Genomic DNA, 12,087 nt, shown 5'->3' on the forward strand with positions numbered 1-12,087 from the left:
ACCTCGGAGCAGCCACGTGGGAGAGGCCCTGGGAACAGGCGAGGTGACTGTGCCGTTCACACCCAGAGAGTCGTCAGGGCAACTGGTGACACGGTGATGGGGACAGTGACACCTGCCCTTGATGCTGCCCTGTGTCACCCAGGCAACCCCCACTCTGTGAACACTGTGTGGGCTTCCCTAATTTCGTTCTTGTTTTTTGATGCAGGCCCTGCCCGTGGCTGTGGATCGGCGGTCCCCATCAGAGGCCTGGGCTGAGTCCTCAGGTGTGTGAGTACCATCTTCCCCTGACCCGGTGGCCCCGCGAACACCCTGCTGCCAGCCGTAGCTCGGCTGCCCTGGGCCTTGGCTTCCCGGTCTGTGCAGTGGGGTTGGTGGCGATTACAGGCTTCTGCTCTGCGCGGGTCGGGAGGGAGTGCCATGTGGCTGCACCCCCAGCCCAGGAGCAGCCTCGCTGCTGGACCTTTGGGTTCCCAATAAGATCTGGTGAAGACACATGGAGACACTGCTGGGCGGGGGCAGGAAGGCGTCGCTGTGGCACCCTGGGGCCGCCCATCTGTTGGATCTGGGGGTGCTGCCTGCCAGGCACTACTCTGCATCTAGCAAGTGTTTGTTGGGGGCAGTGGGGCCCGTGCCTTTTGTCCAGAGCAGGCTGGAGAAGGGGACACAAGAGGGGAGTGGACAGACGGTCACCAGACAGATGAGTAGGACGGGGCTCGGGGCTTGTTTGGGAAGTGGCTGGTGCTGAGCTTGGCTGGGGCAGGGCTCCAGAAGGGGCCGAGTAGGCCCTACCCCCGACCCTTGTCGGCAGGGCCCCGAACGTTCCAGGCTGTGGGGTGGGTGCTGTGGAAGGTGGAGGGGGGAGCAGCCTCCCATCCCTGGAGTAGGTCCCCCGGCGTCCACGCTGTGGGGTGGGTGCTGTGGAAAGTGGAGGGGGGAGCAGCCTCCCATCCTTGGAGCAGGTCCCCTGCCATCCCTGCTGTGGGGTGGGTGCTGTGGAAGGTGGAGGGGGGAGCAGCCTCCCATCCCTGGAGCAGGTCCCCCGCCATCCCCACTGTGGGGTGGGTGTTGTGGAAAGTGGAGGGGGGAGCAGCCTCCCATCCCTAGAGCAGGTCCCCCGCCATCCCCACTGTGGGGTGGGTGCTGTGGAAAGTGGAGGGGGGAGCAGCCTCCCATCCCTGGAGCAGGTCCCCCGCCATCCCCGCTGTGGGGTGGGTGCTGTGGAAGGTGGAGAGGGGAGCAGCCTCCCATCCCTGGAGCAGGTCCCCCGCCATCCCCACTGTGGGGTGGGTGCTGTGGAAGGTGGAGAGGGGAGCAGCCTCCCATCCCTGGAGCAGGTCCCCCGCCATCCCCGCTGTGGGGTGGGTGCTGTGGAAGGTGGAGAGGGGAGCAGCCTCCCATCCCTGGAGCAGGTCCCCCGCCATCCCTGCTGTGGGGTGGGTGCTGTGGAAGGTGGAGGGGGGAGCAGCCTCCCATCCCTGGAGCAAGTCCCCCGCCGTCCCCGCTGTGGGGTGGGTGCTGTGGAAGGTGGGGCAGGGAGCCGCCTCCGTTCCCTGGAGCAGGTTCCCCAGCGTTCCCCTGGCAGCTGCTTCATGGCACAGTGGTCCCTGGAGTTCAGGCCAGGCCCTCAAGCCGCCTGTCTGGGGACCGCTCCAACCTCAGGCAAATGAGGGGGCGGCCCTCCCCGGTTCTGGGGGCAAAGGAAGGTTTTGAATCCGGGAGCCCAGGCTCAGTAGGCCCTTGCCACCTCCCCCAGAGGTCATGCGTCAGGCTAGGCCACCTGGGCTGCAACATGGGAGGGCATCAGTGCCCCAGGCAGCCCCCAGTCCCCCAGGGCCACTGCGCGACCCTTGGGATGACAAGGCCTCTAGAAGCCCCGGCTGCTGGGAGCCTGGGCAGAAGAAGGGCCCACCTTCCTGTCTCTGGGCCCGTGAACGGGGCGGGCACTGTGCTGCTTTACCGGTGGCTCCTCCTCCTCCCGGCCCCATCACCACTCCCACCCGCGGCGGCCTTTGTCTTTCAAGCGCTCTGCAAAATGGCCGCCCGGCCTGCCGCCATTTTGTAGCTGAGGTGGCGGTGGCCTTGGAGAGGCTTGGGAGGGAGGGCAGCCATGGCCTGCCTGCCTGCCTGCCTGCCTGCCCTTGGCGGCCTGGACAGAGCCCAGCGCCGGCCCCCGCCCAGTCTGGCCTTGGCCGTGGCTGCCCCAGGCTTGGCACCAGCCAGCCCTTGGCAAGGCAGCCCGGGAGTCCTGGCCCCTCACCCAGCCCTGCCGGCCCCTCGCCACCCTGAGGCGGCCCTGCTGAGCAGACGGAGAAGCCTTGAGCCAGGGCCGGGCTGGTACAGCCTCGCTGGTGGGGAAGCCCTGGGCCGAGGGCAGCACAGGCCGAGGTCAGCCAGTGTGGGGCCCACCTGGGCTCCCGGCATCTTTGCAGGGGTGATGCCTTCAGGCTTTGACCACTGCACCTATCGCGCTCCTGGCCTGGTCCGGCCGGGAGTGGGTCTCTCGGTGGCCAGCCCAACTTCTGGCTTAGAGACGGGCACCGCCATCCTCAGGAAGAGGGCAGGGCCGCACTCTGGCCAGGATTCCCCTGTGTTGGGTCCAACCAAAGTCTTCTCTGACACACAGGAATGGAGGACCTGTTCCCTCCTGGGCCTCTCCACAGCCCCCACTCTCCTGCAGGCCCCATCCCCACAACCTCAGCCATTCCAGACAGCATCTCCCTCCTCACCAGAGCCCCTCGGCCTCTCCTGAGCCTCTGAGCTTGCTTCCTGCCCCGTCACAGGCCCATGCACCTGCCCTTCCAGCACCCAGAGGATCCCAAGTGGCACATTCCCGAAGGGACAGTCTCCAGGAAACCCCAGGGGGCCAGGGTGGCTGCAGATCAGCATCAGGGAGATGCTGGGTGTTGCCCATGGAGGCAATTGTGCCCCTGGCCTGGCCAGGCAGGGAGGGGGCAGGTGGACCATGTGGGAGCCCTGTGGGGTTGGCCACACATCGGTTCCTGCTATCCTTGCAACAAGGTCCCCTGGAGGGCAGTGCGCCTCCTAGAAGAAGGCGAGATAAATCGCCACGTGAAGCAGGGAATGGTGTTTGATGAGTGTGTGCTTTTTCTAGGGGTCGACACAGGTCCTCTGGGCGGCATGGGGTGGTGCCAGGTGGACCCCACGGTGGCCTGTGTTCTCCAGGTGGCCGTGGGTCGGTTCCTCGTTGGAGGAGACCCTTCCCCAGACACCTGCCGGGCACCCAGCCAAGGCCTTGAGGCCTGGGAAGGTCTCTGGACACCACCCTACACCCCGCCCAGACTCCTCTCCCTGTGGTTCCTGGACAGAACATTCTGTCACCACGAAACGAAGTTTGCCCAGGCCCTGCCCTCACCCTGGGGAAACCCAGCCGGGCATGGAAAGGAGGAATGCTGCCCGCCTGCCTGCCCAGACCGGAGTCGCCCCACATGCCAGGCCAGGCCCGCATCCTCCTGGGGCACACGGGAGCCCCAGGCTTCCCAGCAGGAAAAGCCCCCCGCCGCAGAAGGGCTGGTCCCTGGTGGGGAGTTACTGCTGGGTGGGGTGACCACAGGGTGGGGTTCAGGCTGGGGTATTTTTAATGATGTGGTTGCATCTGGTCACCGCCCCCCGCCACCCCCGATTCTTTCCTGCCCTCCCTGCCTTGTGACCCAGACTGTGGTGTGAATTAAGAATGTTTTCAGATAAGTACATGCCTTTGAGGTTAAAACTATGCCTAATGATTAAACACCAGACAGAGATCCCCACAGGAGAAGAGCAGGCTCTGCGTTCCTGCTTTTCCCCTTTGGACTCCAAGCGAGCCTGTTTGCATAACCCTGGAGCATTAAAGAGCAGCTTCCCCGGATTCTCCCCACAGCCCTGGGGGCTGGCGTCCTGACCCATCATACGGAGGAGGCAGCTGAGGCCCAGAGGGGTTAACCTACCCTATCCCAGGCCCATCACTGAGGAGACAGAGCAGGTCAGAACCAGGCCTGGCAGCCCCCAGGCCTGTGCCCCATGGACGCAGGTGTGTCTGCAGAGCAGGGTCCGCCCCTGCCAGTGCCAGCCCTCAGGTGTCTCGGGTGCTGCATTACTCTTGTGCGCCTCCACGCTCACACCTGTGGCCACAACGTTGGTGCCTGCTGGACCTCTGGCCCTGTTCTAGGTGCAGGACATGTGGCCACAGCAGGCCTGGCCCCTGCCCCAGGGAGTGGACATTCCCTGAGGCTGCCCCCCACCTCCTCTGAGAACTTAGTGGCTATGAGAGAACAGGAAAGCAGGAAGCTAGACAGGGCACAGACCCCCGACGGTGGAGACCCTGACCCGGAGCATGTGGGTGTCAGTTTTGGGGAAGCCAGACAGGGAGGGTGCTAACAGGAGGGCCAGTGAGGGGACCTTGGGACCCCAGACAGCCCTGGAAGGAAGGCAGCCCTGGAAGGAAGGCAGCCCTGGGGTCCGGGCCACGCTCCATCCTGGGGGCACCCTCTTCCCAGCTGCGTGCGGTGTGCAGGGCCGGGGGAAGAGCCCGGATCTGAGGAGTGCAGTTCTGGTTGTGGCTTTGCCACGGCGTTCCCGTGGCATGCTGTTGGGGACCGTGAGCCTGTGGGCAGCCTAGCTGTATTGCAGCCTGAGGCCAGAGGAGAGGTCAGTAACCCTTAGCCGTCCCATCTTGGTTGAAGTTTGATATTTTTAGATCATGGACCTTTCTGCATTGATTTTCTTTTTTAATTTTGCAATAAGATATTTCTGCTGATGGCTGGGTTTTTGGTCCTTTTAACATGCCTCCCACGCCTCGCCCTGGTCCCCGCCCTCCCGCGGCCGAGCCAGAGCCGCAGGCTGCCCCGTGTGTGTCTCGTTAGCTTTCTGGGCCGTGTTTGCAGGAGGCCCGCCTCCCGTCCTAGCCCCCGGACGCCGCCCCTCCCCGTCTTTTTCCCAGACCCATTGTTGGCACGGCTTGCTGAGCAGAGACACTGGCCGCTTTATGGGGAGAAACCCAATCAGGGTGGCGGGGGTGTGCTCCTTGCGGGGGTCCGGCTCCCAGTGGCCCTGAGCCAAGCCCGAGGTGACTTCGGGGTGACACCGTCTGTCTGCCTCACTTGCTCCAGACATCCGCCCGGCCCTGAAATGGCCACCTGCCCACCGAGGCCTCCGCACACCTGTCCTGGCTGGCCTGGCCCCTCCCCCGCCTGGGCCTGCTGGGCACCCTGCCCACGGGCAGACACCGTGGGGCCGGGGCAGCGCCCGGGAGGTGGCAGCTGGCAGATGGCAGAGCGCCTGCCGACTGCTCACTCCCCGTCAGCTCTGCTCAAGGAGCACCGTTCACGCTGCGTGGCCCGCCCAGCCCTCATCCAGGCTGGCTGCAAAGGGTCTCTCTGCTCTGTCTCAGGAAGCCTCCTGAGAAACGGGAGATTCCCGCTGTCTCCCCAGGCCTGAGCCCCATGCTCACCCCCAGGGCTGCCGGGCAGGTGGGCCTGGAGATCACCCCCGCACACACCTCACAACGCGTGCAACTGGCCTTCTCCCCACCAGCTCAGAAATGGCTCCATGAGTGGGTCACGACGCTGAAACATCAGTCTTCCCCCACCCCACACCCAAGAAAGCCCTGGTTGTCGGCTGGAGTTCTCCTGATTCCGTGCAGAGATCCTCCTGCGGTGGGGGTGGAGCCCGCTGAGGTCACAGCATCTGTGTCCTGGTCCTGTGGAGCACAGCAGGGTTGGGTGTGCAGGAAACGTATCCAGACACCCTCCTCAGAGTCCTCCGGAGCGGGCACTGCCACACTCAGGCTCCCTGACCACCGCAGGCCTGGGTGGTCCAGATGTGAGTCCTAGAGCCTTGGGGGCAGAGCTGGGACTCACCAGGGAACCCAGGGCCCTCTGGGGAAAGGACCAGGAAAAAGCAGGGTGGTTGTGCCTGGCAGAGGGACAGGCCAGGGCAATGCTGGGAGCAGAGGCCTGCTCGGGACACTTGGTGCTGTGGGAGGCTGGAGGGGGAGCCAGGGCTGCAGGCACGCGGGGGAGGGGCAGAGGCAGTAGAGAGGGCGTCAGCAGTGGTAGACAGCCTGGTTGGCTGGGAGTGCGGGCAGGGCTGGTGCTCAGGGAGGAGGAGGGAAGGGCACCCCCCACCCAGTGTCCCCACAAGCCCCTCAATAGCCTGGTGGGTGACTCCTGGTCCCCAGCAGGGCTGCTCTTGCTGGAGGTCACACGGTACAGGGCTGCAGGGAACCACGGTATGTCTGCTCCCATCCAGTGTCTTGGGCTCAGTCCTGGGGACCCACATCCCCTCCTGCCTGGATGCACCTCTCTGGCCTTTGTACCCCATGCCCGTCCTGCAAGGGCACTCCAGCCAGAATGGGCTGGAGTGAGGTGAAATTTTGATTGACTGGACAAGCCTTTGCCGAAGCCCTGCAGCCCCAGACTGGATCCTGTGGGCCCCTCCCGGGGGTTTCCGTTCGTGGGAGGACCCCAAGCCTTCCTTGTCCTGGGTCCCAGGGGAAGCCACAGCCCCCCTGGACCCTCAGCATCCTCCTCGGTGCAGTGGGGGTTTAACCCCTCCCTCCACAATCCAGCCACCTGCTGACAGGCCAGGCGCCCGGGAAAGCGGCACCAGGCTGTCCCCCCCATGCATCCTCCTGCCCTCCTCTGGGCCCTAGAGCATCCAGGCACCAGCCTGGCAGGGCACAGGCTTCCCAGCAGGGGAACATGGCCACTAACCACTGAAGGACAGGCCTGGGTCTTGGTCGCCTCTGACCTGGCATTACCCAACACAGGGCTGGCCCCAGAGGCCATTCCATCCAGGCCCTTGCAGGGGTGGGTCAGCCACTAGGCGAGAGACGGGCCAGGCTGGAGTGTCGGTTCAGGTGCGGGACGGCTGGGCAAGGCCCAAGGTCACAAAGGGGTTCAGGGCTGGGCGAGGCCACGTCTCTTCCAGAGCTGACACTTGTCACCTTTGTTCTTAAAACCCAACAGGTCAAGGAGTGGCGCTGACCTGGAGCCCCTGCCTGTGGCTGGCCTTCCTCACGGTGAGCTGGGCCTCCTGCCATTTTGGCTGTGGAGGTAGAAGGAGCCGTGGGAGGTCTGATAGGGAGGGAGGGCTATCTCAGAGCCAGGCCACTCCCGGACCTCTCCAGGCCCCGCCCTCAGGCACAGAGGTCCTTAGAAGGGGACTTGATGGTCTCACAGCCAAACCTTCGCCCAGGCTGTGGCCTCCCCTGAAGCCATGTCTCTTGTCTTCCCGCCACTCTTCCAGCAAGCTCCCCCCGTTGGCCCACCTCATCTGCCTGCCGTGCCCTTGGGGCATGGTGACCTTTGACCCTGGTGGTGCACCCCTCAGGCTGGACAGGCCTGAAGGAGCTGTGGTTCATTGCAGGGCGTCTGAGTGGAAGAGGCACGCTCAGCCTCACCTCCACACCCTGAAGACTCACTCTCTGGCCCTGGGCTCTGTTGTGTGCACTGCCTGTCTGCAGGGCCCGGCCGGCCTCGAGCCCTCCCCGCCTCGAGCCCTCCCCGGGGACAGAAGCTCCTGCAGTAACCTCTCCTGTCATGTAGCCACCGGTCATCCTGGAGTACAGCCCTCATGCCCCGAGGCCACCTGCCGTCGCCCAGGATGACTCAAGATGCCACCTGGGTAAGTCTAGCCCAGAACAAGAAAGGCCAAATGAGGGAAACTGAGTCACATCTGCTTCTCCCAGGTGGGGCTGGGGGCCCAGGGGGAGGGCACTTGTGGTGACGACCAGGGTGGACTAAGGGCCTGTCTCCCATCCTGTCTCTGCCACACCTTATAGAGCCTGACCTGTGGGCTGGGCCCCCCATGGTGGGCACTGCAGGCTCTAGGGGGCTGAAGTCCTGGCCTGGGGGACCTGTGGGGGCCAGGCTGGGGCCATTGGAATCTGTGTGGTGGTCCCCACCTGCACTCCAGCTCCGATGGCTGATGACGGGGGCCCTGGCAGCTGACCCCTTGCCTCAGTGGGGAGACCATGGCCCACAAGGGCATGAGACCTGCCCAGAGCATAGCCCAGAGGCCGGCCTGGATTCCCACAGCTCCACCCGCTGGGCCGTCCTGCCCTATCCCGTTTTTAGCCTGCTGGGATCATGAGTCAGAACCCAGTAGGTGTGAGGGGACCCAGCCAGCCCAGGTGGCCAGTCCAGCCTGAGGGGGTGGGGATCTCAGAGACTAAGTTAGGAGCCCAGAGTGCATGCTTAGGGTGCAACCCACCCCATAGTCTTCCCCAAGGCACCTCCCAGGGGCGCAGACGGGGGCAGATGCAGGGACACTCAGGGTGGACCACCTGACTGGGAGCTGATGATGAGGTGAGCGACAGCCTGAGTCAGCCTGAGCTCAGAGGAGCTGGGTTGGCCTTGATCTTCCCCGTCCAGCCACTCACCACAGCTGGGAGGGTCCAAGGAGACCCTCAGCCACTGTCCCTTCAGCCCCCGCCCCACCCTGGCTGGCTCTGCCTGGACAGTCCTTAGGGACATCTTGGTCCTGCCCCCCAGCCAGGGGACCCAGAATTGGAGCAGGGGAACAGGACCCCCAGACCTTCTCATACAGCTTTTGTTCTGAGGCCTTGAGGGAACACGGGGTCTTCGTGATCCCAGGCCAGATGATGCCAGGACAGAGGAGGGTCGGGCTGCATTGGGGCCCTCCTGGTCCCCACTCCTGGGTGAGTCAGCATCTCAGTCTCCAGTTCTGGGTGGGCGGCGCCAGGTGTGAGCCTCAGTGGTCTCCTTGCTGGCTAAGGACCTGGGATTTGCTCCAGTGCCCCTCGGGAGGCAGTAGGACTCAGTGCCCAGAGAGCAAGCAGACCCCCTCCCCGACCAACTTCTGAGAGCAAAGACACCTAGGGTCAGAGATTCAGCGCCCCCTGAGTCTCAGTTTCCCCACTATGAAGTGGGATCCGTGATCTCAGCCTCACCAGGGCTGTGAGGATTAAATGGTGCAGCCCAGCCTGGTGTCTGCCTGGAGTAGGCAGCGTGCTCAGGACGGGCTGTGGAAGGAGGGCTGGGGTATACCTTTCAAGGCCACTCGGGCATGGGGAGCTGAGAGCTAGCGTGCCGTTTAACTTGGCAGGAAGCAGGTCGGGCTCGGTGGCTCACACCTGTAATCCCAGCACTTTGGGAGGCCGAGGCGGGCGGATCACGAGGTCAGGAGATCAAGACCATCCTGGCTAACATGGTGAAACCCCGTCTCTACTAAAAATACAAAAAATTATCCGGGCATTGTGGCGGGCACCTGTAGTCCCAGCTACTCGGGAGGCTGAGGTAGGAGGATGGCGTGAACCCGGGAGGTGGAGCTTGCAGTGAGCCGAGATTGCGCCCCTGCACTCCAGCCTAGGGAACAGAGTGAGACTCCGTCTCAAAAGAAAAAAACTTGGCAGGAAGCAGAACATTTGGACTTCACTCTGCTGCACCCCTTGGCTGTGTGACATCCAGGTCACGTTGCCTCTCTGGGCCTCGGTCTCCTCACCTGTTTAAGAGGGGTTGACAGTCGTGCCTGCCTCCTCAGCTTTTCCCCAGGAAGGTGATAGCCACAATTAGCATTTGTTGAGGCTGACCGTGCACCAGGCCCAGGATAGGCGGGGATCAGGGAGGCCCATCTCTTGCCACGTTCCCCTGCTAGGGGAGCCCCGAGGCCCTCTCGGTGCCATCCTCATGCCACACTCTGTCCCAGCCCTGTGAGCCCCAAGCTAGGGCACTGAGTGTGCCAGCACCCACAGGAACAGGCACTGGACTCTGGGTGGCCCTGAGGGTCTGTGTTTCCCCCCCAGCTGCTCTCCCTGAGGCCATTTCCCTCAAGGAAGGAAAGAACGATGTCCCACCACCTCCTGCAGTATGGTCAGCTCAGGCCAGCCTGCACAGCAGGGCCAGAACCGGAGCCCCTGGGGAGGGATGCCTGCCTGGTCAGTGGGAGGAGACAGCATGCCCCTGGGGCTGCTACTCAGCCAGCCCGGGGGCCACGAGTGCTGCTTCTGGTGGCACTGTGCGGGGAGGGAGGGGTCCGAGCAGGGTGGGCACTCGCACGCCTGTGTCTTGCTGGCCTTTGACAGATGACAGCCCTCCTCCTAGGATCTCCAGTGCAGAGTTCCTTGGGGACATTATATGGCCACTCCTGTCCAGATGAGAGGGGGCCAGCTGCCTGTGACAGCGTTGCAAAATGCAGCTAGGGCTTTCCCTCCTTCCTCCTTTCTCTCTTTCTCATCCCTCTCTGGTTGGTGGTTTCCTGCAGGCTCCTGTCCCTGCTGGTGCTGGCCACAATGTCCCCACTCCCAGGGGTTCAGCGTCGCAGCCCCCTGCACCCACCGCACCTGCCTGCCAGAATCCCTGTGCCCTTGGTGCCTGTGGCCTGCCGAGCCTCAAGCCCCTGTTCTCCTCAGCCCTCTTTCCTCCCCCGCTCCAGGAGGTGTCTCTGGAAGCCATGGAGTCCCATCGGCACCAAGACCGACTGCCCTTTGGGGTGAGGTAGTAGGTTGTATAGTTTGGGGCTCTGCCCTGCTATGGGATAACTATACAATCTACTGTCTTTCCTGAAGTGGCTGTAATATCTGCGGTGGACAGAGCGTCTGGAACCCTGGCTGGGAGCGAGCAGGGACAGGTTTGGGGGCAGCCTTGGCAGCAGTCGGGGGCAGGGGCCGCCTACACTAAGAAGTCTGACAGGCCTAGGTTCCACTTGCTGTGTGACCTTGGACAGGCCCCTGGTCTCTCTGGGCCTCAGTTTCCTCCTCTGTAAAATGGAGGCAAATGAGGATGGAAGGAGATGCGATGTGGAGCATCGAGGGCAGAGGAGAGCTGAGCCGACCCCACCCTCTGCCCCAGCAGCACTGAGAGAGGCGACCCATGCAGCTGTTTGTCTGACCTCTGTCTCCCAACACCCCCCCCACCATCAGGCCCAGCCTCATGGGTGGCCCTGAGCCGTACCCTCCACTGAGCACCAGGAGGAGGCACCATGGGGCCAGGGGTGGCCGAGACGTTTGGAGGTCGCAGGGCTGTGAGTGTTGGCCTTGCCCATCACCCCAGGTGCCCAGCACGTGCCCCAGCCTGGCCAGCTCAGTGGCAGGGCCTCTGCCTGCGGAGGAAGGGAGGCCAAGGCACCTTTCCTGAGCAGGAAGTGAGAGGAACAGTTCTTCATACACTGGGTCACACACGGCACAGTCTGAAGGCAGACGGTGGCTCCTCTGTACCTGGGGAAACTGAGGCCCAGAGAGCCAGGGACTTCCCGAGACCAGCCAGCAGCAGCTGCCCCTTCCTGGGGTGCCATCTCCCCTGTCCCTCCTGCCTGCGCCTGCCCAGCCCTCCTGCCCTGGTGACTGAGGACCGCCAGGCAGGGGCTGGTGCTGGGCGGGGGGTGGCGGGCCCTCCCGCAGTGCAAGGCCGGGCCTGGCGGGGTGAGGTAGTAGGTTGTGTGGTTTCAGGGCAGTGATGTTGCCCCTCAGAAGATAACTATACAACCTACTGCCTTCCCTGAGGAGCCCAGTGACACGACCCCACGGGAGGGCTGCCCCCCACCTCGGTGACCTGCAGGGGGCCTGAGCCGAAGATGGGTGGGCATCTGGGAGCTAGATTCAATAAAGCTGTTCTGACCATGAACTTGGAACTGGCCCCTTTCATTCTGGAAGCCCAGGGACTGGGCTCTGGGGCGCATCTGTGGCGGGACAGTGTGGAGGCCCTTGGCCACGAGCTATTCCAGGTCATGAGACTTGTCTGCTCACGCCTCCCGGTGCCTCCAGAGTCCTCAGTTGGCTCCACGCTGCACCCTGGGCTCAGGATCCCAGGCCCAGCCCGTTCTCTGCCCTCTCATGCTGCCTTTGAGCCAGGTGGGCTGAGCACCGGGACCCAGGCCCGGTGGAGAGGTCCTCACGGGGCAGCCACCAAGGCCCCAGGTCGGCGGCTCAGAGCACTGCCAAGGCCTGGCTCCCGAGGCCACCTCAGTGCCTTAAATGCCTTGACCAAAGTCTGGACGTGCCTGTCCTTCCGTCCTCCCTCAGGACAGCTTCCAGGGCACCCATAATTCCTCTGACCGACTGCCATCCCAGACGTGCACCCATTCTCCTGGGAGGCCTCAGGCCCTCGTCAGCAGCTGCTGTGGGCTGGTCCCAGT

The 12,087-nt window shown here is 63.8% G+C and overlaps 1 protein-coding gene across 1 annotated transcript in view; it reads left to right on the forward strand.

Annotated features, from left to right (window-relative positions):
• The window catches only part of LOC100452318 (uncharacterized), a 40,712-nt gene extending 31,176 nt beyond the window's left edge, over window positions 1-9,536 (forward strand). Inside the window, exons 7-8 of the mRNA XM_054543803.2 lie at window positions 206-263; window positions 3,184-9,536. Coding sequence (XP_054399778.2) covers window positions 206-263; window positions 3,184-3,684 — 559 coding nt within the window. The 3' untranslated portion in view covers window positions 3,685-9,536. The remainder of the gene's footprint in view (window positions 1-205; window positions 264-3,183) is intronic.
• Window positions 9,537-12,087: the final 2,551 nt, after the last annotated feature.

The sequence above is a fragment of the Pongo abelii genome, chromosome 23 (assembly GCF_028885655.2).
Source record: "Pongo abelii isolate AG06213 chromosome 23, NHGRI_mPonAbe1-v2.0_pri, whole genome shotgun sequence".
Classification (NCBI taxonomy): Eukaryota; Metazoa; Chordata; class Mammalia; order Primates; family Hominidae; genus Pongo; species Pongo abelii.